Source organism: Fringilla coelebs (assembly GCF_963513975.1).
Source record: "Fringilla coelebs genome assembly, chromosome: 6".
In the NCBI taxonomy this organism is placed as follows: domain Eukaryota; kingdom Metazoa; phylum Chordata; class Aves; order Passeriformes; family Fringillidae; genus Fringilla; species Fringilla coelebs.
Window position 1 is genome coordinate 25,837,535 of NC_140034.1, and position 25,751 is coordinate 25,863,285.

At 45.3% G+C, this 25,751-nt stretch overlaps 1 protein-coding gene across 1 annotated transcript in view; it reads left to right on the top strand.

Annotated features, from left to right (window-relative positions):
* Positions 1-1,114: 1,114 nt before the first annotated feature.
* The window catches only part of EGLN3 (egl-9 family hypoxia inducible factor 3), a 28,350-nt gene continuing 3,713 nt past the window's right edge, over positions 1,115-25,751 (top strand). Inside the window, exons 1-4 of the mRNA XM_084207745.1 lie at positions 1,115-1,807; positions 21,936-22,055; positions 23,913-24,049; positions 24,736-24,809. Coding sequence (XP_084063871.1) covers positions 1,451-1,807; positions 21,936-22,055; positions 23,913-24,049; positions 24,736-24,809 — 688 coding nt within the window. The 5' untranslated portion in view covers positions 1,115-1,450. The remainder of the gene's footprint in view (positions 1,808-21,935; positions 22,056-23,912; positions 24,050-24,735; positions 24,810-25,751) is intronic.

A 25,751-nucleotide genomic window follows, 5' to 3' on the forward strand; every position in this document is an offset into this window, starting at 1 on the left:
GGGCGCGTCCGGCACGGGCACGCACACGCACGGACCGCGTCCTGCGGGCTCCGCCGGAGCTCGGCTCCCGCTGCCCCCGCGGGGGTGTCGGTGTGTCGGTGTGTCGGTGTGTGTGCGGACTCCGCGGGGCAGCCGCCCGGGGCAGCGCAGGTGGCCGCCGAGCAGGGGGCATCGCTCGGCGCACGGACAGCGGCTGCGGGGCTCTGTGGCACCGGCAGCTTCACACACACCGACTCGGGCACGGCCGCCCTGTCCCGCCCGGCTTGCCCGCAGGCAGTGCCTCTCCGCAGCGTGACTTTGCTTCGGTTTTGGTTTCTGTGGAGGCTTCTCTTGTTTGTTTAGCGAATCGCGGGCATGTTGCGTGTGTGAGCGGAGCTGAGCGGTTGTCTGCTGCTCGCTTCTCAGGAGGCATTTTACGTGAGAGAACCCAACAGCGACCGCGGGACCGTACTTCGCGGCCGGCAGGTGCAGGGACAGTGTTACCGCCAAGGGGTACGCGGGGGAAAGGCGAGTTTTGGTTTGGAACGAATTTTGGCACGGTTTCACCCCAGCTGTCCGATGGTCCGGGAGGTGTTTCCTGCTACCAGAGCCAAACAACCTGGCGGGCCCTTTGGGATAAATAATTCAGGGAAGTGCTGTTTTGGTACGTAAACCTTTTGTAAAAGATGCATTTCTCGCCCAGAAAAACTATCTGCCTCTTAATGCAACAGTTCCGCCTGCCGCTGAAAGGTAAGAGGCGGCCGGAGAGCCCCGGCGGGGCATTGGCAAACTTCACTCGGGCTATTCCAAGAGCTCCGGAGCGGCGGAGTAGGGTAGGGCAGGGCAGGGCAGGGCAGGGCAGGGCGAGGCGCGGCGCGGGGGTCGCAGCCGACATGCCGGGGGAGAATTCCTCAATGGCGCTGCCCACGCCCACTCCGGGGGCGCGCGGGACCGCGGGCCACGCCCCCCGCGCACGTGTGGCGGCCCTCGCCGCGCGTTCCCCGCGGGCCGGCCCCGCCCCGCCCCCCGCGATTGGCCGTCCGGGCCGCCGCGGGCGGGGAGGGGGCGGAGCGATCGCTCGCGCCGGGCGGCCCCTCCCACGTGCGGCGGCGCGAGCACACATCCCGCACGTAGCCGGCGCGTTAATCAGCGCGGGGCCATCTGCCGCCCTCCTGCCGCGGGCGGGGGCTGCCCGCGCCCTTCCCGCACGCCCCGGGGCGCTCCCGCACGCTGCTGGGGCGCCAGCGGCAGTAGCAGCAGCGCTGGGCTTCGGCAGCACCGCCGCTCCCGCAGCGCCGGGCCGCGGTGCGGAGCCGAGCCCTCAGCGCCGAAAGTTCTCCCTCGCCTCGCCTGGCCTCGCGCCGCGGCGGAGCCCCTGCCCGGCTCGGCCTGGAGCGGACGGCGGCCCCACGGGCATCGCCTCCCAGCGCGGGCGCCGGCGGAGCAGCGGCGCGCCCGTCCCCGCCGCGCCATGCCGCTGGGGCACATCATGAGGCTGGACCTGGAGAGAATCGCCCTGGAGTACGTCGTGCCCTGCTTGCACGATATCGGTTTCTGCTACCTGGACAACTTCTTGGGGGAGGTGGTGGGGGACTGCGTGCTGGAGCGGGTGAAGCGGATGCACCGTGACGGGGAACTGGCCGACGGGCAGCTGGCCGGCCCCAGCCGCGGTGTCGCCAAGCGGCACCTCCGCGGCGACCAGATCAAGTGGATCGGAGGCACGGAGGAGGGCTGCGAGGCTATCAACTTTCTCCTCACGCTGATAGACCGGCTGGTGATGTACTGCGGAAGCCGGCTCGGCAAGTACTACGTGAAAGAGCGATCCAAGGTAAGGGTCCGCGGGGCCCCGACCTCCTGTCCGCCCGCCGGCACCGGCTCCCAGCCGGCCCGACCCGCCTCGCAGGTGCCGGTGGGACCTGCCCGAAACTTTCCACGGGCACTGGCCCGTGGCGCGTCCGCGCTGTCAGCGGGTGCCTGTGGCTCGGGCAGTCCCGCGGGGCTGTCCCGCAGCACCGCCCCGGGTGGCGGAGGCGCCGTGCCTGCCTGCGGGACTCCCGTGACGGCAGCCGCTCTCCAGCCCTTGCCGCCGGGTGCGGGGGTCCCGCTGGAAGCGGGGCCGACCCCTGAGGGTCCCTCGCCCCGCCGGTATCAGCAGCGCTCCGGGGCGGCTCCTCGCCGCTCCCTTGCTGCGTTTTCGCCCGTCCGGTCCCTTGCCTTTTCACCTGTGTGACACCGGCCGTCACTTCGCAGCCGTCGCGGGGGCTGCTGGCGGCTCCTCGCTTCTCGCGGTGGGGCTGCAGCCGGCTGCGCCCCGCTTCTGGTTGTGCTCACCCCAGGTGCGGACGGGGGGACCAGTGCGGGGCGTACCCCACCAAAAACATCTAACCTTGACTACGTTTCGCGGGGGAGCAAGCTCTCCATCCTCTCCCTGCGAACGTACCCGGCTCTGATCCGATTGTTTGGATGTTTTCGCCCATGTATTATCCTGACTATTTTCGCGGTTCAACTCTTGTCGCCTTTCTACAGCTGAAGAGGTTATCGTTACTGCATTGAGTATGCACAGAATACGGGATGTTTAGTAGTTAGAGCGCAGCAAACTTGTTTTAAAGAGATAAGTTGTTTTTTTCTAGGCTTTCTCAGAAATATTCGCACTTGCAATGACATTAGTGTGGGATAACTTGTCTTTTCTTTCCTTATCCGTTTTGCTACGAAAAAGTGAACTAACTTGGAACTAAGTTTACTTTGTTGTCCTGAATGCTGAAAACATCCTTATTTCTTTATTTCTGACTTGACATAGTACATTTTCAGAAGGTCCACTGCTTTTAGAGATATGCCAGAAACAAAAAAAATGAAACTTTTAAAAATGACAATAGGGAGAAATTAGGCATTTCTCTTGATCCTAGCTTGCACTGGACTAAGGGCATGTGTGAGTGGTACTGCGATTCCCACCTGAAAAATGAAGAAAAAAGTACAGTGATGTTTACCAGTTGCTTGGGAACACACTGAAACCTGTGCATACACCCCCACACATTTACACACAGTAGTGGGAATAATAAAGGTTCCTTACTCTTAGCTCCATAGAATTACTGATCATCAATTCAGTTAAAGCTTGGGAAGGTATGTTTTAAAATGGGGGTAGACTGGATTTTTTTACTTATTCCTGTTGAGAGCCTTGTATTAGGAGGCATAAATAACCATCCTGCCTTGGCACACCTATAAGGTCATCCCCATCCTTTCTCGGGGTGATTTCTGTTTACCTGTTTACTACTGAAAGTGCATTTCTGGCTTAGGGGGTGTTTGGAGGGGTGGCTATTGGGGGGGTATTACTTAAAAGTTGGATTGGAGTGAAAGGAGGCTGTCCAGCCTTTTTACAAGGTATTTGTAAAACAAATCAGCTGGATGAATGAAGGATGCTGGTGCTGGCTGGGAAGAAGTGTCTTTTGAGCAGTGACTTTGGGTTGTAGAGATGATTTTAAAACAGTTTTGGTGTTTTTGAAGGCATTCTTGTACAAATAGTAATAAAAAATAGAACAGAACTTGTTTTATAATTAGGCAGCAAGTTATTTACAATGAAGAAAGACTTCTGGCTCTTGTGTTTTAATGTGAAAGTTATGAGATTCCAGTCAGTGCATGGAAGTGCTGCACAACAGTCCAGGACTGAAAGGGACTCAATCTCTCAATGTTATTTGTAAAACCAAATGCAGAGAAATTTTCATCAGATGGTAACAGTAAGCAATCCCCTTGTTATAAGAAGTACCATGGGTATGTGAGGCCCTGGAATAGCAGCTGCTCTCTGTAACTGAGATGTGGGATGTCTTCAGCAGGAAGATTATTCCTGTGACTAACAACTGATTACTACAGTGCATGCAGGTTCCCACGTCAGGTTTAAGACATTTCTCTTCCACTGTAAAACCTTCCCATTCTGCTTATCATCTGAAGTCTTATGAATGCACACAAATCCCAAATTTAAATTCAGTATTTTTATTTTATCTGATAGATTGTACATGTAAATGAATGCCCACAAACCTCACAGCTTAACATTTGTGGGGATGTGGGGTGTTACGGGCAACTGGACCAGAACATCTTTGTGGGGCGTGTGCTGTTGTAATTTATTGTTTTGGGATATAGATATTACTCAGAACTAAGAGTTCAAACAGCTTGTTTAAAATGTAAGCCTTTAGGTACATGTTAACTCAACTTGTCATGAAAATGTACTTATGTCATATCAGCCCATCATTATTTAAAGGTTTATACTTTTAAGAAGTAGTATGACTTTAGTCTTCAGCCCAAGTGTTGGAAGAAGGTGAGAGATTTGCCTAGTAAATGAACTTATGTCAGATTATGTCAGTTTAGTGTGAAGTGCTTCATATTTTTGTAGCTACACAAACATAAGTCCTGAACGACTTTTGTCCAGTTTTCCTTTCAGCTAAATGAGAGAAATAAGTCAGTTAAGATTGTGCTGTTTCCAAATTAATTTCAAGAACATTTCAAGAGAATTAAGATTGCATCAAAGAGAATGAACAGAAGTAAAATTTTCAAGGGTGCTGGATATTCATAGGAGCTGCTGGCTGACATTTGAGGGCTGATCATGAAATGTAACCTTCCATCTTTGCAGACCAGTGATACAAATATATCTTTGGTGTAAGTTGTATTTTAAAATACTGGCTGGTTAAATGATCGAAGCATGGTTAAAGGTTGATGGACCCAATGCACTGCTTGTTGGCTTTTGCATTCTTGTCAACTGGTCTCCATTTTCTAGCAAGATAATAGAATGGTTCCCCTTTTTTAGTAGGTAAAGGACTAAGAACATCACTGAGGCATAATTGACCCAAGTTCAGTCTTCTCCTCAGAGTGAGAAGATTGATGTCCTTTTGCAGAGGGATGTTCTGGTCTGAGGACAGAAGTCACTCTGTTTTTGAGGACCTGTCACTACTCTGCTGGAGCTTTCCTTGGTGGAGAATAGCTGGTGGGTGTTTCAGGTCAGAAGCAAAGCTGCAGCTTGGTCTGTGAGGCCAGTCACCCAGAGTGCCCTCTGGATCAGGTGATGCTCCTGGGACTGCAGGTGAAAGGGTGATGTGCTGCAGCTTCTGACTCCTCAGGTCCCAAAGTTCCTTCTTGGGGTTAACTGGCATTTGCAGGGGCTTGAGGGGGGTGCCCTGTAGGAAAACACTGTACTATAAATTTCTCCTTCAAGACTTGGGAAATGTTTTGGTGGTGGGTAGAGTACCTTTGGAGGTTTTTTTGCTGTTTTTTTAAGAGACTCTGCAGAGCCTGGGGTAACTTGGAAGTCCCTGATGTGAAGAGGCAGGGGACAGAGTATGGCAGGAACCAGGCAGGCTGGCTGGTGTGTGGAAATGTTAAAGCTGTGTTTGCCGTGGGGTGTCTGTGTAACTCATGTGCTGCCAAGAGGCTGTGGTATTGCCCTTTTCTCATTTTGCCTCTGCTGGGGAAGGGCAGCTCCCCCTGTGGCTGGGCAGGGTCCCAGAGCAATGCCATGGTGCCTGCTGCCCTGGGTACCGCAGCTGAGTCAGCGCTTGACGTGCTGCCAGCGCTGCGCTGGTCCTCACGGCGAGGGGTGGAAGGTACTTTGAACTGGTGGGGCTGCGCTCTGAGCGGACTCTGCACCTCGCCGTGAGAGCAGCACGTCCTGCTCTGAGTCACAGATACCCTCTTGGGTACCACCAAGGGCTGAAATCCATGTCAGGGCTGCCACTGGGGACTTTGAGCCCATCTTGCACCTGCTGGACACCAGTGAGTCCTGCTGGGTTGAAAATAAAGCAAGAATTCATTATCTTAAGAGCTACTCTGTGTTCAAGGAAGCCCATGACTGATGTTTTCAGCTCAGAACAGAACTGCTCACATTCAGTACCATATGTATGGCCTGAAGTTAAAAAAAAAGTGTTCTCAATGTAAGACTAATTATTTTAGAAGTCCCTATGGGATGTGAATCTTCTCAAAAACTTGCTTCCTCTGCTTGTTGCCATAACACTGCCCTGCTCATCCCACCCTGGTGGAGGCTCTGTAATGGTCACAGGAGAAGTAGGTCTTTTGTGGTAGCAGTTCATAGCTAGTGAGTGTTTGCTGGAAACCAGAATGGGTTCCTCTGCCTATCACATGAGGTGCTCCTAGGTAGGTTTTGAAATATGGTCTGCCTAGCAGGTTGTTACCAAGATTTCTGTTCCTGAGCATTGAAGAAATGGATGAGATGTCACAGCAGTAGTTTTACGAAGTCCCTTATAACTCAGGTAAGGAGGTAAGGTATTTTTGCATTTATATATGAAGAAAGAAAAGTGCTGTCCTATAATATTCAAATTCTATCCTTTGCAATTAAAACTCAGTGAAATGCTGAATTTTCTGATTTGAGGTACTGATTTGAAGAGTGAGATAACAGAAAACTCTAGCTATAGTAGGCTGAAGAGCAGTACTGCCCCTTGAGATATGCTGGCTTGTTGTACTTAAAGTATTTTTGATACTTGGGTAGCAACGTGCCTTACATTTAGTTTACAATGGGAGGTCTGATGAATACCACCATCCAGAAGAAATATGCATAATTTCTTTCTTCTAATCAAATGCACATGTTCTGCCATAATGCACAAGTTCAAATCTGTTCTTCTGGCCAGCTGCCAGCAGAGTCCAGAGCCACTGGAACTGTAAATACAACAGACAAGTCATTTTATGATATGAGACCGAAGAATTCAGCATTGGCACAGATCCTAGTGTGGTTGCTTTGGCTCAGTGTCAAAGCTGATGTTTATATCTGTGTTTGTCAAGCAAGATTAGTTAGCCTGGTTAATTATACACAGGAATGTATAATTTTTACTTGACAATCAGATGAGTATAAACTTGGGCATATTAACACTTGTTTTTGTTCTTCATCAAATTATTCTCAATGACTTTTGAAACTTTCAAAAGAACTACTTCTCTGAAAGAGGCACTTGGAGAATCCTTTCCATAAATTCTTTTTTCATCAGGGACAGGCTATTGGAGAAATGGATCAATATTTTACAGACAGTGATGGACATGTCTCCAAGTGGGTTCAGAAGCACGGGAAGCCTCTAGGGAATGGTGTTTGAGTTAATACTCAGGTGTTGAAGTTGCAAGCAGCTCGAATTCGGTAGCTGTTATGTAGCATCACTCTTAGAAACCTGACTGTAGTGCACTGGCAAACCTGTTTCATGGTGGGCAGTGGCAAAAACCTGCTGCCTTTAGTGTGTGTTGCACCAGGGCCTTTAGTGTGTGTTGCACCAGGGCCTTTGGCTGCCAGGTGTCTTCTCTTGGTCCTCCTTTCCCCCTCTTGCCAGAGAAGTCTGTATCCACCCAGCGTCCTTTATCACACTGTGCCAGGAGCTTTCCACATGCTTTACAGCCACAGTCCCAGAGAAAGGCAGAAGGTGGTTAATCCTATAAGTGAAGGGAGATGTCACTGCTCTCAGGCAGTGCAAAGATATGAATGGTCTGTTTATCCTGAGTTTGTGTATGCGTTTGTGGCATCAAGGCAATTTTTTTTTTGTTGTCTGTAGTTTTACAGTCCAGCAGTTCTTAGTGAGTCTTGCTGGACTCTGGTACTACACAATGGTGACAAAGCAGTGAAGTTTTCCTCAATCTTTCATATATTGGTCATGCATTTTCTGTAGTAAGTTATTCACTGCTGTGGCTGCTCTAGTAGCAGTTCTTGCTGCTACCATGTCAGCTCTTAATGCCAGGGACTTGCAGAGGTTGCCTTACTGGTGTGCTGGCCAACAGCTTGATCACTTGCACGCCCTAAACAAGTAAGTGCCACTCAGTTTGCTTTTCTATGAGGATCCATTGCTCACTGCATGCTGGTGTGACTGTATGGGGAGTGTTTGTCCTTTGTACTCACAGGGATGTGTGTGTGGCATCACAAGGTGCAGTATCCTTGGGAAAGCCACTGGGGAAATGACAAGATTCAGAGTTCAGCGCCCTGTCCTGCTGAGCTTGCATTTTGGGAGGGAGGAGAGCTGGCTATGGAATCACAGAATCAATTAGTTTGGAAAAGACCTCTGAGATCATTGAGTCCATGCTGTGACTGAACACCACCATGTCAACTAGACCATGGCACTAAGTGCCTCATCCAATCACCTCCAGGGACAGTGACTCCACCACCTCCCTGGGCAGCCCATTCCAATATCTAATCACCCTTTCTGCAAAGAATTTCTTCCTAATGATCCTTGCTATTAATATTTGTGTGCCTTTTCCCAAGGTAATTGTTAATGAATAATTCAGTCCATTTCATACAGTTCATTGCTAATAGTAGTATATGTTAAAATGGACATTGATTCTTATAACACTGATGCAGTAGAGGAGGTATGCAGTAAAAGTGGCCTGTTACTTTGCATTAAAGAGTCCAGCTGTGTTAATCCCAATGTCTTGATTTCACAGTAAACTCTTTCTCTGACGTCCAAATTTATCTGGATGGTGGCTTAATGCAATACAGACTTATCTTGCATGTTGCTTCTTGAGAAATTTGCTTTATTTGATTTATTACATGGAATTATCCTTTTCCATATTGCACAGATTTTTTTTTTTCCTGAGGTGGTGGGAGAACAGTACTGCAAATCTTTCCCATTTGTGTGTGGAAGGGATGAGAGAGGGAGAAGATAGAACCACAATGATCCAAGCATGCATGCATTTTTAATAAGAGGAATTTTTGATGTTTCCTGAACAAACTCAATACACTTGGAAGAGATCAATACTTTTTCAAATGTTTCAAGATGACTCTTACTAAGCCAAGGTACTTTCTTCTTTTTTGTTTCTTTGAGGTATTCACTTTTTTCTGCTCCTTTTGCAATTGGATTGAGTTTTCTCATTGTGTAGCAGTCTAGGGGCAAGTGGTCCTTTGGCACCAGCAGGCCCCATGGCACTCACCCATCTTGCAGTGGATGGCTTGAAAGAATGAGGAGGTTAGGAAGGAAAGCCTTGAAGGAAATGTTACTGGTTTTACCTCTATGGAAGGAGGTTGTATGCATACCAGCTTGAGGGAATTTAAAGCCCTGGCTTGGGTTTGTCATGACTGTGATCCTTCTGTCACAAAGCTGAAGACTGAAACAACATTGTTAGAAAGCTGCTAAAAACACGTCTCCCTAAGCTTCTGTGAAAAGGCTTTATTGGTAAGGTTTATTAGTAGAGGAGCTCTTGGGAAGAAGTATTTTGGAAACTGCTTCTGGTACCTGTGCCTGTGGCTGATGGCTGCTGTGGTGGGCTCCAGGGTGAATAACTGATGCAGTGGTACAGCCCTTGGTGGGGCTTGACAGGAGATTTTGACTGATGCATAACACTACCTTACAATTTGGTTTAGTGTCACCTTGGGTTTTTGAGATTTCTAGAAGGCCTTCTGATATTGACATTCTTTGTGAAGAACTTTCTCACACACTTTTTTGAAAACAACTTATTGTTTACATTCTTTATAGAAGAAGACACTGTTGATAGACTGTTAGCTAACCCAGTGTCTTTGGAGAAGTGGCACTGTCACCCTCCAATCCACTGTCACCTTTGTAAAACTATAAATGATGAAGTCAGAAAATAAACGCCCTGTTTTTCTTCTCACCTAGAGAGCGGTGTGTGCGTGTGTTCTTTCGTGTCCTACAGCGACAGTTTAGATCTGTTATTGCTTTGAAAAGATGTTACAGAGTTGGTCAGAAAAGCAAGAAGGTCTCTCAGTTCAGTCAGTGAGGTGAAGTAACATCATGAAGGAGGCTCATGCCAAGTAAATCATCTATCTCCTACTGTTTAAACTGTTTGCAGACATGTCATCCCATCAGCACACCACTCATGTCATCTCTGTGAATGATTTGGAGAGAGCTGTAAGCTCTGTTTCCCCTCCATCACTCACATATGTGCATCTAGTATCTCTGTGACAGGAGCTTTTCCCCCTACAGTCATTTTTCTCTTGACATTGTGCTTTGATAAGATTAGTAGGTGAATAAACTTAGTGCCAACATGCAAAGCACTTAATAGAAAGCAGTTGATTAAACAGCCTACTTGTTGCTCTGATTTTTCACAAATAAAGTAATCAAAGAGATTTTTGCTGACTATAGTGGTTCCATGGAGGCTTAATAAGTGTTCATGTTTAGCCAGATAAAAATGAGTAGTCTAAATGGCAGGAGTACAGCTTAGCACTCTGTCTGCAAGGACTGGAAACAGTACAGTTTGTCCAAAGCTTTGCAGTTGGAAATGGCAGAGTAGCCATGTCTTTTACCAAACATCAGGAAACTGCTTTATAGCAAAAAAAGGTACCCATTTTGAGCCTTGTGTCTATCTAGCCCATGTGAATCTTTTGGTCAAAATAGTCTGTTTTCTGTACTTTCATTCTGGACCTGAAAATCCAAACAAGATATATGTCTGCATTTTTCCTGTCTGTAAGTCATAATATAATTAATCATTGTGTATGTGCTCTTGCACTGTAATTTTTTATACAAAGTGATAAGACAAATTTTTCAAAAATTTTGGCTCCAGTTCAGCAATTCACTTAACTACTTTTTCTTAAAGGCACTTTCAGATCAATGGGACTTAAAGCACATATTCTGGTGCTTGGCTTATCCTATCCTAGAATATGTTTAGAAAACTTCAGGAAAAGTTGTGTATCTTGTGCCATCCCTGGTGTTTGTATACATTTTTTCTTACATTTGAAATGCCAGTCATCTTTTATGTGGTCTCTGAGAGGCAGCAAGGAACCTCATGTGATGAAATAGATAGTAGTTATGATTTTTATCTGACCTTTGCAACTGATTGTCTTATGGGAAACCATTAACAGTAGCACCTATTCCAGTAATGCATGCAAAGTGATAGGCAGTGCGTGGTGAGGAATGCCATATGGAATGGGAAAAGCCTGGTGTGTAAGAACAGTGGGCTTTGTGGTGGTGGAGATTGGCATGGAGTTTCCTGACTGCCTTGGAACTCTAGGGAGTGAAGAAAGATTCTTGCATAGCCCATCACTGGACCATGTGGGTAGAAAAAGTAGAGCAGAACCAGGAGAATTTGAGAGAGAAGATATGAAAGAAGTGGTAGGAGGGGGAAAGTGTCAATTAGTCGTCAATTTACCTGTGCCTGGGTGAAATCTGGTAGACGTGGTTTGAAAAGTGCAAAAAGGAGAAGCTTCACCATAAATGCTCTAACATGTCCTGCTGTTAACACAAAAGCCATGCCATATAAGTAGATGTGCACAAACAGGAGAGAATCCCCCAGAATGTATTGATAACTCTGTTCTTGACAATATTCACTAATGTTTCCACCTAAGTAAGTTAACTCACCCTCTGTCATCTGCTGCTTGGAGCACGTGCATGGTGTATCTGAAGCAGCCCAACAGAAAGGGTCACTGCCTGGTTCACTGTTTTAGACATCCTCCTCATGAAGGAGCAGTGAGAGCATTTGTGAAGTCTGGTCCCCATTGCCAAATTTGGTGTAATTCAACATTTCATGATGGTCAAACACTGAAGTCTCAAAGTTGTGCATTTTACCAAGATATCTGAGTGCATAACTTGATGTTTAACTGGTGATGTAAAGGCTCCGTGCAGTCTCACATTTGCACTGATAATTTCTTGGCAAGGGTAAAAATGTAGTTGACATGATTTTTTTGTTTGTTTTTTTACACTTGGACGTCTGCAACTGAAACAATTTTTTTTTTCTTTGCTGGCACTTGGTTAAAAGCATGTTTCACTACTTACCATCTGTAGAAGCTACTGCTGCTAGTTATAAGCTGTATTAGTGCAATGTTTTGACTGCAGTTAGAGAAGGCACTAGCTGTGCCAATGCTGACCAGAGCTACAGGCAGACACAGTACCTATTTGACCCTCACACTGAAAAGGGCATATGTAACCCTATAGCTCTGCCTTCCCCTCAAGTATCTGTCCTGCCTTCCCCCTCTGTGCTTCCCACCACAGAGATGCATTTGTACCCCATATTTCTAGCAAAGCCAGCTGCAGAACCCCCCACCAGCTGGTTTCTTACCCCTGCTCTTACCACAGCCTGTCATGCCTATGCAGCCACTATCTCTCTTCTCCATCCCAGGGAAGAGACAGGCATGAGGGCTGCTTCCTCTGGCTGCCCAAGCAGCTGGCACTCTGGGAGAGCAGCCTCTGTCTAACATCCAGCTTGGCTCAGCCTTGGCTTCCCCTGTGGTGGCTCTGAGTACCTATTGCTCTTGTCACATTGGCTGCCAGAAGAAAGATTATGGAGAGGAAGAGGAAGAAGGAGGGAAGTGAGCCAGAAAGAACACTCCAGGCTTTCTGCATCCTCAGGAAACATCCTGAAGTCACACTAGAGAGACTGCCTCCCTTGCTCAACAGTTGCAGTGCTCCTGCAAAAACTACCTTAGATGCCGTAGAACATTATTGCTGTAGGACTCAGTCCTGAAGTGGGCACTGAGAAATCTCCTAAGGGGTGCTGCTTCCGTGAGTTGTGGTGGTGGGAATGACTGGGTAAGGTTCCAGAGGGGACTACAGCAAAGCAGAGCAGCAGGTGTCAGCAGGCTGAAACCTGTCAGGCATGGATGTGTCCCTGTGCAGGGCCACCGCCCCAGCAGGAGAGTCGAAGTCTGTGTCAGTGGCTGGCCACAACACAGCTGGCTTTTAGGCTGGTCCCTTCTGTCAGGTGGTGGCAGCATAAATCCATGGGAGACACTTGACCAGTGGCCAAAGGGAAGTGGGAATTCAGCAGCCCGTGTTCAAATCCAGAATCTAATGTTGTCCACAGCTGGGTTAAGGAGCAGACTTCCTTGTTCAGGAGATGAGAGCTGTTGTGAATATCTTTGAGACATGCAGATGTGAGGCTGGCAGTCAGTTTGTGGTGTGTGCATGTCTGTCTGTGCATGCTTGCTTTGCGCAGAATTGCCAAATGTCTGTCTATACATACCTTAGTGGTGTAAGTACCAGCTATGTACATGGTGGAGAGGGAAGGCACTAAAACACTTAAGAAGATTTATTTGTTTTTTTTACCAATACATTTTATTGCCTAGCTTTAGAACAGGTGTACAGTTTTATTATTACAAATTTCCCTTGAATCTGAATATCTTGTTTGCCTTCCTGCACGGAAGGATGGTGTGTCACTGAATACACATCTGTCCTCTTTAACTGAGAGATTACACTGTTATAAAGTGCACGTGTAGACAGAACAGTACAACTTAATGTGCAGGTAAAGCCTTAGAGGTAAAGACTACATATTATTGAACCATAGTAGAAATTATTTCTGATGGTAATTTGTTATAGATAATTTCAATGGGTTTTATACTTAATTATTCATTCAAAATCTTATGCAGGATACTGTTATCTAGGCAAGTCCTCTGTAAAGGTATGGGTGAGCAAAAGATATGTGGGTAGTGAGTGAGACAGTTTCCTTCCAAAATTAACAGAGAAGATAACTGGTCTCATCAATTAGCGGTAATTTGGTTTTACTGCTGTGATAACAAGCACTTATGATCTCTCTGTTTATGCAGCACAGTGATGTCTTAGCAGCCTCAGGGGCCCAGATGGCTCTGACAGGGAGGACCCTGCCAAGTGTGGTGGTGCTTCTCTGAACCCTGCGTTCCTCTCTGGCAGTGAAGAGTGTTTTTCACTGAGCCAGAGGGGGCAAAGGAAAACATCTCCCACAGTGTGGTGCTGCCTCTGGTGTGGTGGGATCATGTGGGGTCACAAGAGGCATCCTGGATGGTGGCCTCAAGGCAGGACTGTTCTTGGCAGCTGGGACCTCCTGTCCCCTTGGCGCACGTGCTTCAAGGTGGTGGCTCATCACCTCTGCCTGCCAACATGTCCAGGGCTGCCCCTGATGAGCTTGTGGGAAGTGTTTGAAGTGCTGCATACCAAATGTGAGCTGATAAGTCTTGCGGGCTCTGTTGCTCACTTGCCCTGGGCCCACAGGCTAAAAATAGATGGGTCATAAAAAAGAAAAGGATGTTGGCAGCTCAGGCAGCTCCAACAGCAGCAAAAGTTTGCCTATGTTGTGGCTGTCTTTCCTGACCTTTATTGGTGCAACCACAAGAGCATCAAAATATGCAGTTATTTAAATGTTGCAAACAAGACAAAAAAACGTGGTGTAATCCTCTGGTGACTAGTAGCAGAACTGAAAAGGTCTGACTTGCTGATGAAGAATGAAAGGCTGGAATATTTCAGGAACTGTGAGATTATCTTTCTACCCCACAGATGAGGAATGTTCCTCAGAGGATGTGTGTGCTGGTTACCGGGCTTTTATTCCCTGCTGAGAAACTGAACATACAGGGACAGTCCTTACAGATTTCCTTAATGAGCTTGCACTTATTTATGAATTTGCCTTTCTGCGGGGGTGGCGCTTGTCACGATGTCCCCCAGGGCTCATTACAGGGGATGCTTTCCTCCATCTGCATCAATTGCTTGGGATGCTTTCTCATTAGTGCAGCTTCGCCAGGTTTGGCTCTTTGGGGAGAGGAGAGGACTGAAAGAGTTTTCTGGGTGATGAAAGAGGGCTTCAGCGAACGGCAAAAATAATCCTAAATGTAATTAGACAGCATTTTTTTTTTTTTAAGTCTGGGAGATAAGCCTCTGTGCCTGTGTTTGCAGCGCAGGAGGGAGGGACAGCCCAGTCAGAACGAGAGCCGAGAAGTGCCGTGATCGCCTGTGTGCTCGCTGCCTGTGTGGGTTTCCCCTGTTCCCTCCGCAGCCTGTGTCTGAAGCGCACTCTGGAGCGAAGTTTGCATTCGATGGCCGATGGCCTCACGCTCCGCACGTAGCACTGTCGTTAAGCCATCATCCCGCTGGCCCCCAGCCAGCCCTCCGAGGCGCAGGGGCGGGCGGTCTCTGAACTGAACAGCCCTTATTGATACATCGGTGCACTGCGCATGTTTACAGCTGCTAATTGGAGACTTAATCTGAATATCCTTGACTGAACTAATTCACTGGCAATAGCCTTTTAAATTCCGGGTCCTGCCGCGATGGTGTGCCCGCTCTTCACAGCGCGCCGATCGCCTCTGGAGCGGCGCTGCCGCTGTGTGCGTGCGAGGCACAGCGAGCCGCTAACAACACCCACCAAAGCGTGGTTTTGGGTTAGAGGAGGATGTGAAATAAAAATCTTGTCTGGTCCTGCGTTTGCCGGAGACTGAGAGAAGCACTTGAAGTTCTGGAGAAAAGTGTTAATTGACATGCATATAGGCGTATGTAGATTAATTAAGCATACAAGAAAGGAGGTTAATTCTTTTAATTACTACAACAGGCAAAGATGCTCATTGCAAGGACAGTTGCGATCCTATGGCAGTTTCAGATTTGTTTCCTTCACTTTCAGTGTTCTCTTTTCTCCTTACTGTGACCAAGGCTGAATACAGAGAATTTGGGTGATGGTCTGAAAGCAGTGTTAGTTTCCTTGGCTTTTTAAAAAAATGTGAGCAATGTAGACAGTATACAGTGGTAGATGAATGCTTGGAACTCTCTTGCCCTGGGAAACCTGGAGAATTTCTTCCATGGTCAGATCCTTTCAGAGTTTCTGAACTGTCGCTTGACTTTAGGATCCTGTAGGATCCCAGGAAGTATCCAGCAGTGGGAACAGCTCGGCAGAGCTCACTGCTGTCTCCAAAGGCTGGTCCCCAAATGCTCCCTATTCTCTTGGCAGTTGCAGATGGTTGCTGCCCACATGAGGCACGGCTGTTTCCTGCCTTCCCAGTTCACAGTGGCACTGCTCTGGCAGACAGCTTGAACTTGAAGGGCATCCAGATTTATTTCTAAGTGTGTGTTCTGCTAAGAAAAAAAAAAAAAAAAGTAGTCACAGGCTGAAACAGTTCTTCATATTAATAGGCTATTAAAAACGAAATTTTGTTGCCAATCATTAGGAAAGCTTCTTAAGCTCCATCATAGATTCATTTAACAGGGAGCTCGTTTTTAAAGCAGCATCAATCTGTGATCTGGTTTCCTTACAGACAACCTTCCATAAGATTTGAGAGCTTATTAGAGGCTCCTTGAGCTACAACTAGAAAACATGCCAATCATCAACAGCTGTGTGGCATGGAGGTAATCCATGAACAGAGCTTTCATGGGTAGTTCTTTTTTTCTATCCTTAGTTCTTAAAAGAAATGTAACAAGCTGGAACAGTTTTCCATTCTACAGTAATCAGAATGTTGTCAGGTAATAAAAGACTTTTGGTGGGTAAGCAAAAATAAACCAGTGTCTTAGCGTCTTCTTCCTGCAGATGAGAATAGTCTTTTCCACAATTCCCACCCTCAGGTTGTTTCTCAAAAAATTCTTTAAAAAAGTTCTTTTATGTACCTGTAAGCAAGCTGTGGTGCATGCAAAAGATTAAAAAAACAAGAAAGGAGAGATGAGGTTTCAGCTCCTGGAAGATCTAATGATCAGTCTTACATATAAGCAGGAAGCAAGTACCAGACCACCTGGTGAAAGTGCTATCCATGGAAACAGGATTATTTTACACAGTTACAAATAATAGTTTGATTGAAGACTGGTAACCAAATTATGGTGAGGAAATGAGGGACCAGTTTTTCGTGCAATATGAGAAAAAGGCCACTGAAGCCCATTTCATGTGTTGCTTGGCTGAAGTGAGCAGAATTTTACTCCATCTTGGAACTGGTGATTGCCTTTCCAACAGGCACCAAACTCTGATTTGTCTCTGATTTGTTGGTGTTTCAGCATAATTTTTTTCCCTCTGTTCCTTCCTATCTCTACAGAGTATTAAGTTGGACCAATGTTCCCAGTTCATGCTTCAGTATAGTAGTTGAATATTTTAACTTTCATAAATTCAAACAAACTGATATTTAATAATGTTGATGAATATTTTATACCTAACCATTATAAGCTATGCAGCACAAAACACTTGGGTGCAATTGGGTGCAATAAGAAATTACTTAAGAAATACCCCATAGTGTTTGTATGTCAGTCAAGCCTCAACTGAGAATCTCCTGCCTTTGATCATGAAATGTCAGACCACTCATGTTCTTTTAATGTAGAGCATGCTGGGTGCTTTTCCCTTTCTGGATGTAAAGACTGTGCACATCTATGAACTAGAATCAGGGTGAGCACAATATACATTGAAAACTCAGACAATCAAGTGAATCCTTGTAGTCCTAATACCCTAGAGGATTGGTCAAAAGTGATTTTTGTTTGCCCTCAAGTTCAGACCTGAGAACCACATATTGGGCTGAAATTTGTGACCTTCTGACCTAGTGTCACCACTGCTTCCTATTAAGCACTGTCTGTTTCCACTTACAAACATCTTCTATCTGAGATATTTTCTGAAAGGTTCTGTTACAAGTATCAGGCTGCTCTAGCATTGCTTATTTTGCAAATCGTGTCTCACAGCATGATCCTGGCCATTAGCTAAGAGAATTTGTTTTTCTGCTTGCTAGAAGCACTGGGAGGTGGAGAAAAATCCTCTCAATGGAACAGTTGTTTTTTATCTGCCTTCAAACTTTACTAGTGTCTTGCAGTTTGACTCGCAGATTTCTCTGGCTGACTTGGGTGTAATACTTAGACTGAATGATAGATAACTTATTTTTTGCAAGCTTCTGTGCAGTGTGGAATTTACTGATGACTCCTAGGTCCTTACCAAAGCTGGTAGTTGCTGCTTGTTTAACTGTGGTTGATTTGCACTCTCTTGAGAAAGCTGAAAATAACAGGGCAGGAGCTTTAGTCTTGATGATTTGCTTTTCATTTTCCAAGTTTTGTAGGGTTTAATTTACGACTGTTGACTAGACTACTAGAGCATTGGTCTTCATATGGTGGTGTGTGTGACTCCAGAGGCATGCATCTGGATATCAGTTTTTAACTATTCAGCTATTGAGAAAGATAAACTCTTCTTTTTTTAACTTAAAAAATGGGAGTGTTGCAGAAATGTTGAGTGCTTACACTGGGAAGTTAAGCCAACCAACAGCAATTGTAATAGATTGTATTGGAAAAGAAAAGGTTAGGTACATTCCTGCTCATTACTGCCTGCTATAGTAAGTTTGATTCGTTTAGGTTTGGAGATCGTTAATGAGGAGAGTAGTTGTTTCCGAAAATGCAGTGTGCTCTTCTGGACACAATAGCCAAAAGTGTTGGAAACTTTTTTTTACTAATGCTCCACGTGCACACCTGGTAAATGGTTTGATTATTGTTATCGAGCCTCTGGCTTTTGTAGCTGGACTGTGCACTAAACTGGCAGATACCAGTGTTCACAAATTACCTAAATTGAGTCTGGGTCACGCATCTCATCTCCTGTTTCTTGTTTGCTTTAAATGAATCCAAAAGTACTGCTAACAGCTGAAATCCCTGCTGAGGCCAGCTTGATCTGCTCTGGAGCTGCTCCAGCCATTGCTCTGATAAAGCTTGATATCGTTTCAACAGTCTCTAGGAGCACCAGAATGATTTCCCTTCATTGTTTAAGGTTTCATTCAAATATTCGCTGTGCCAGGAAAAAGGATATTTCACTTCTGCTTTTCTTCTTTTGCTGCTGTTACTAGAAAACTTTTTTCTCTTTGCTTTTCATAAAGTTAAGCTATAGTGTGGCCCATAATTTAGGATTCTGTGGGAATTGTTCCACTTTGTCTCCAGAGATGGAGTGTTGCAGTTGCAAAAGGTGCACACTGTAAATAAATAAATTCTGCATCAATGTTGGAGACAAAGCACATGTTCTATGAGAACATATTATGTGTGGGAGGCTGGGGGAAACTCTGGCCTTTTGCCTAGATTTCCATAGTAAATAAAGCACCTAAATCCCTTTCAGGATCTGCCCTTCAGTCTGCAGCTCAGTAGCTTTTTGTTTGTGGCATTAAAAACAGTAGTGATACTGGATTGATTTTTAGGCTGTTCGGTAATCTTGGAGTAAAGTCTGCTCTCTAAAGAGAGACTTAAGGCCACCATAATTTTGTGTTGTACATCGACTTAAAAATGAGGTACTGTTGGTCAGGGAGGTTGTGTTCCTGTCATGCATCATCCCCTGGTATGGTGAGCAGGGCTGAGCTGGCACTGCAGGTGCCCGTGCCCCTGGCAGAGCTGTGCCACACCCAGCTCCAGCGCTGCCCTCCTCCCTGCCCCACGGTCGGAATCGCTGCCCCCTCTCCTTGGTACTCTTAGCTCTCAGGGTGAGCTGGCTTTGCAGGGCAAGGTTTTGAGATAGCTGAGAGGCTATTAGGGTTTTTTTGTGAGAAGCAGTCAGAAGCTTCTCCCATGTCCAACAGAGCCAATGCTACAAGATGGACCCACTGCTGGCCAAGTAGAGACCTTAGGAGTGAAGTTGAGCTTGGGAGGGAGGGAGGCGTAGGGGGAAGGTGCCTTAAGGTTTGGTTTTATTTCTCGCTATCTTACTCTGATTTGATTGGCAATAAATTAGTTTCCTCAGGTCTAGTCTGTTCTGCCTGTGACAGGTACTGGTGGGTGATTTCTCCCTATCCTAATGAACTCATGAGCCTTTCATTACACTTTCTTTCCCTGCTCAGTCAAAAAGTAGAGTGATGAAGTGGCTTCAGGGGCACCAGGGTTGTGTTTCCCTGGTATAAAGATCCTGTTTTACAAAAGGTTACTATCTTAGTTGTTAGACCTGATGCAGCTCACTGGACGAGGGAAGCATGAAGATGCCCCTGCATGAGGTGCTGTGCTAGGAACTGGGATGAGGAAACAAACTGAGTTATCCTCACCAGTGAGGGCCCAGCTTCCTCAGACCATTATTACATTGCAGATACAGCTGACTTGTGGTTTCCACCAGACTTATGCCCTTAACATGTTTTGAGCCAGTCTACTATGCTGTAGACTGGCCCTTACTGCTCTTATCAGGCTGATAGTGAAATGTAGTACTGGAGCAATTTGAAACAGCGGAATGACAACAGAGCAGACAGGATCTACAGCAAGGCATCTACCTAACTGCTAGGTGTGATGGAAGAGGCTTATTAGTTGGAATTAAAAGTACTTGCTTTTGTTTAGCAGTGTCCTGACCCTGCAGGCCACTAGTCTCTAGGCACCTTTGGCCTGAGGTGTGGAGAGCGGGCCCTGGTGACTTTCTGCTGCCTGCAGGTACTGTTCTGGTGCTTGTTGTGGGGAGGAAAGTTAATTCATACATGGCTGAGTCCTGTGGATAGGTTCTGTTCTAGGTAGCAGAGGGTTCGAGAGATCCACTGTGCTGGCTGGCAGTAGCTTCTGTGCTGGTGTTTGTTGGCACAGTAAAATTTCCTTGTTGATTAAACCAGCATGTGCTATACTGTCCCTGGTCATGTCCCATGCCTTTCACATGTGCTTGGAAGAAGGAAACAGGAATTCTGGGGTCCCTAGATAAAAATTTCTTAATAAAGCCCATACTGTCAATCTCCAACTATGAATTACATAATAAATTGTGCATATCTGATCATTGGAGCAGGTCATGCAAATGGTGCACAATCATATCCTCATTCTGTGGCATGTAAAATACTGTTATATGTGAAGTTAGGGTTTTATTGTTTGAAAGGATGGAAAAATAGATGGGTAAAAAACTGATTGGATGGTTGGACTTGGAGGGTCATGGTCTGTCAGACCTCCAGTACCTGGAGGCTGCTACCAAACGGGGCACCACAGGGATCTGTCATGGGACCTGTTGTGTTAAACACCTTTATTTATCAGTAACCTGAAACAGATGCCAGAGTGCGCTCTTCAACTGTGCAGAAGACACCAAACTGAGAGGGACCAGTTGGTGCCCTTGGGGGCAAGGCTGCCACTAAAAGAAAACCAGATAGACTGGGGAAACAGGCCAACAGGAGCCTTACAAAATTAAACATGGGCAGATCTGACTCCTGCCCTGGGAAGGAAGAGCCCCTTGCAGAAGTACAGGCTGGGACTGCCAGAAGCTCTTACTCCCCAGGGGAACCTGGGAGCCCTCAGCTCATCCTGGTGGACAGTGAGCTGAACTCGATCCTATGGTGTGCTTCCTGCACAGCTTGTTTATGGGAGCACAGCGCACAGACTGAGGAGTGATAATTGCGGAAACCACATCTGAACACTATCTGCAGTTTTCCAGCTGAATTTAGTCCATCATTTCCCATCGCTCTTGCTGCTAATTACTGGCAAGCAATCTGGAGATGTCAGGGGAGTGGGAACAAGACTTCTATTGCAACAGCTTTAGGGGTGATCAATATCAATGCCAAGTAGCCCCAAAAGTGATGAGTGAGTGAGACAAAGATCGAGTACCCTACCAGCAGTCTCACCTGCTCTTGCCTGCATTCTCTTAGGCTGCTAATTAAGTCAACTAAGTTTAATGTGTTTTTGCTGTAAAAACCTTTTAAGACCTGTTGATTGCCATGTGGTTTGGAGTAATTCATGTTAGGCTTATCTCATCATTCGAGGTGAAATTTAAACCATTAATTAAGTGATTGTATCAGCAAGTCTGAAGATGATCAAAGAAAGAAATGCTTTGAAAGCTATTTGGTTAGTTCTGTGGCTCAGTCCATGAAAGCAAACATGCGCTGCCCTGTACAAACACAGCACAATGGAGTTGCAGCTTTTTGCACACTTTGCTCTATGGAGTTTTACCAACACTTCCTGGGGACCACTCACTTTGAGTTGCACACAGGGGTGTATATGACAATGACTGCAAGATATGAATAGAGGAGGATGGTGGAAGTAAAGCATGACATCCTGGGATTGCTTTCTACTTTCATTATGACTGGAAAATCTGTTTTGTAATGACTGCTTATCTGTAGAAACGCGAGCAAATTTCAGCTGAAACTGCCTCAAAGTCACGTAGCTTATAACAAGCTTGTACCATGCATACTAGTGCTCTAGTTTATTTTTTTTTCCTTTTATTTTAGTGTATATATTGTGAATTATAAGGGTATTTATTTTCCAGTTTTGAATTTCACACTGTCCTGTGAAAGACATTTGTGCAAAAATACCTTCAAGTGATGTCTGCTCTAGGTTTTGGATTGATCATCTAAAAAATAGTGAGCCAAACTGGTGGTGGGAGGATGCTTAGCAAATTAAAACTGAAGGTAGGTATCTTGTAGAATTAATTATGTTACAATCTGTATATTTCAGGCTATGGTTGCTTGCTATCCTGGAAATGGAACTGGGTATGTGCGTCATGTGGACAATCCAAATGGTGATGGGCGCTGCATCACCTGTATTTATTACCTGAATAAGAACTGGGACTCCAAGGTGAGTAAGCCATGGGGTTGAGGCACAACAGGAAGGAAGAACTACTTCAGAAACAGAGCTTTGGTGCTGTCTGTTGTTTCTGTGAACTCTGATGAATTTCTGAGTTGCTGGTCCATTCTTCATCTCTTCTTCTTTTTTTTTTTTCTGTCTGTTTTTGGCAATGCTTTGGAAGTAAGACTGTGAACTGTTTCCTTATTGTCCTGTCTCCCATTCTACACACATACTGTTTTGTTGCTATAGGATAAAGCTATAAGCACTGGCCTGTATGCTCTTAACACTTTGTTTACAGGAAACAGCAGAAAAAGAAAATCAGTTCACTACAGAATAAGTGGATTGTGGGAGCAGAGTAAAATGACAGCCCAAATTTGTGACTTTATCATTCTTGGTACTTCAGACTAACCTGCAGAAGATATTTAGGCAGTTCCCTTTTCTTATTTATGAAGCAGTGAGGCTTAGGAAGAGGAACAAACATGGTTTGATTCCACCAGTGGGTCTCTTGACTGGATAGAACTCTTTGTTTCTGCCTATATTACCATAAGGCAGTTAAGTCAGCCTTGAATGTGCCATACCTTTAAATTATAAGCAAAAGAAGAGTTTGTAAAATTGCAGGATGTCTCTTTGCAAGTCTGTTGTCGTAAATGCACCACAAACTGTTTGTGAGGGTTATCACTTGAAAATTGCCCAATGTTGTTTGCTTCTCTAGCCTCTTTTTAGGCCAATATGCTCTTTAAGAACAGGTAACTACTATGAACCCCAGTAAGTGAGTTCAGATACAGAGGTAATGCGATTGAAAAATGCAATGTTGCAGAAAAGGAAATCTTGTTACAGAGCATATGACAGTGAAACATCTTAATGTAATAAAATGAAGGAGATGTGGGAGGAAATGCAAATATCCAGTTTATTTTGTGCATTGCACCCTTATCCAATAGTGGGGAGGCACCCAAGTGAGCACTAAGAAAAGGTAACTGAAATGGAGGACACTGATGGAGCTTATTATGTAGATGTGATGGTGATTTTATGTAAGTGTATACTGGAGGACATGTAATATAAGAGTATAATAGTACTGGGTTTTGAAAGCAGCCCTGTGGCTTTAAACCTCGCTTAATAGTTTTTCACTGAGGTCTGCATGTGGCATGGAGGTACCATGTCATGTTGGTGCTGCACTGCACTCTGTGATGCAGCATTAAAGCCTCCAAAGAGCACTCTAACAGCAGCAGGAGGAGGCAGGGTTCATCTTCATCTTTTGAAGTTTCTAGAGTGTGTGCAGATCACCAGACCTTTTTCCTGAAAATTGTGGCCTGTGGAAAGACAGAAATTGTATGGTACAGAAACCAGGCTCTGTTATGAGTAGGGAAAATGGTGTCTGGGATCTATAATGCATTTGAGAAGTTTTACACATCTAACAATAAAACAGACTTCACTCTTCCTGAGGTGTGTAGAATTTAACTCCTAAATGATCAGGCACAGCATCTGAAATACTGTTAGCAGTATCTAACAATTGTTGGGCAGAGAGCCTGACTGATCTCAGACTGGTCAGGTGGAGCAGCTCTTTGGTCTTTACTGGTTCTAGAAATGTGACTGGAAGCTCAGAAGTTTCCCAGTGTTTGCTGCAGGGCTGGTGTTACCTTTATCTTGGTTCACTTGCTTTAGACAGAAGCTTGAGCTGAAACATTACAAACTGGTAAAATTAAAGTGGCCAAGAGACACAGTAAGGTTTTCCAGTGTTGTCACGTAGGTGTCGTGTTTATCATTAGATGTTTATTCATCATTTGTTAGGTGCAGAGGAAAGAGAAATAAGTTTTTTCATGTGAATGTGTGTTTGTATGTGCAAGAAAATAATCTTTCCTTTTCTTTCAGCTGCATGGTGGAATTCTTCGAATATTCCCAGAAGGAAAGTCCTATGTAGCAGATGTTGAGCCGATTTTTGACCGATTACTTTTTTTTTGGTCAGATCGAAGGAACCCACATGAAGTCCAGCCTTCTTATGCAACCAGGTAAGTAGCATATTTAATACTGGTTTTTAGCTAGGAAAAACCCCAGAGCATCTCTTCTTACCAGTATTTTTATCCAAAATTTTGGCCATCATTTTTAAATATGTGTGCATAAAAAATAGGTGTTGAGTGAATTTCCTGGTTTTGAGTCATTGGGAATTCTCTCATTAAGTAAGGAGGAGCAAGCTCAAATGATGCATTTCCTCATGTGCTGGAAAAAAAGGCCCTTAACCATTGACAGGAGAAATCTTCTGAGCTGGGCATAGCTATTTAGCTGGGAGGTGCTGGGTTATTCTTTTGCCCTTGTAACACTATAGGGATTGTTGGGGCTACCATCTGTCAGCAGCCTGTGAAAAGCTGATGTGACGCAGGGCAGCCCCCAAGCTGCCTACAGGCTTCCCAGAACAGAAAAACATGCAAAGGTCTGGAAGCTACTTTTGCCCTCTGTTACCAGGGGCTGTGCTCTCTTTTGTGCCTCCAGCAGAAATTCTCACCTATATTTCTATCTGACTTGTTAAAATATGCACTAAAATGCTGTCTGTGTTTGCCTATAAAGATGTGTCATTTTCATTCTACTTTTTTAGTCTACTAATCCAGTTTTGTTTTTGCTTTCTCCATGAGCATAAAAGTGCAGTGCTGTATTTTAATATCAAAAGTGGAAAGACATACAAGGTTTCTTTCTTTCATAGATATGCCATGACTGTGTGGTATTTTGATGCCGAAGAAAGAGCAGAAGCCAAAAAGAAGTTCAGGAACTTAACTGGTATGATTTTTTATACATGTTCCCTAGAAAGAATTGAATGCATTTTGGTATTTCCAAAGTCAGATATAGACCAGAAGTGGTTCTGTAGCTACAAGCATATGTAATGTATTTTTAGAAAGCTTTTTCTCCTGTTATTGCTAGTTAGTTATTTTATGCAAAGTGGAGAAGTTGTGACACAAGATTCAGGCCTGGCCCTAGAATCCCTGATGAAAAAAATGGGGAGAATGGATGAGACAGTTTCTGATTTGAGTCCCAAATGACTGAGATTTTTTTCCTACCCGGGGTGGCTACTGCAATCACAGGGAGTCAGCTCTTTTCTTATTTGGGAGGTATATTTTGCCTCCTCCAAACTCTGTTTAGTACTTGTTTGGACTTTCACAGACAGTTTAATGATTGTGTTCTCTAAATGTTCTGAATGGATAGGGTCTTCTGTATTAGTGAAGGGCAGAAGCCCACAAAGAGGTGACCCAGCATTCTAATGGCAGCCACTGCACTGCTGCTGTAGTAATGGCATATGAGTCACAGACTGAGTTGTCCAGATGTGTTCCAGCACCCTACCTGGGACCATGACCTAAAGGTTGCTGTTCAGAGCAGTTTAAGATCTGTTCTTCAGGGGCTGCCTCCTCAAAATACAGTCTGGAGAGCACTTTTTAAAAATGTGTGCAACTGGGCAAAGTTGTAATTAGTCAAATGATTTTAAGAACAAACTTTTGTCCTCTCTCTAGCTTGTATGCAAAGCAAATTGTGGTTTCACCCGTAAAGAGGATCATGAAAAAGGGGCCAAGAGGCAGTGGGGGAAAAGTATCACTGATCTGGGGTCTCAGAGTTTATTGTGGTACTTAAATATTGCATGTGTCATCTTCAATTTGAAAATGAAAAATGTACAAGATCTTTGTGTAACATGCTGTGGCATCATGTAGCAGTTCAGTCCAAATAGTGGAT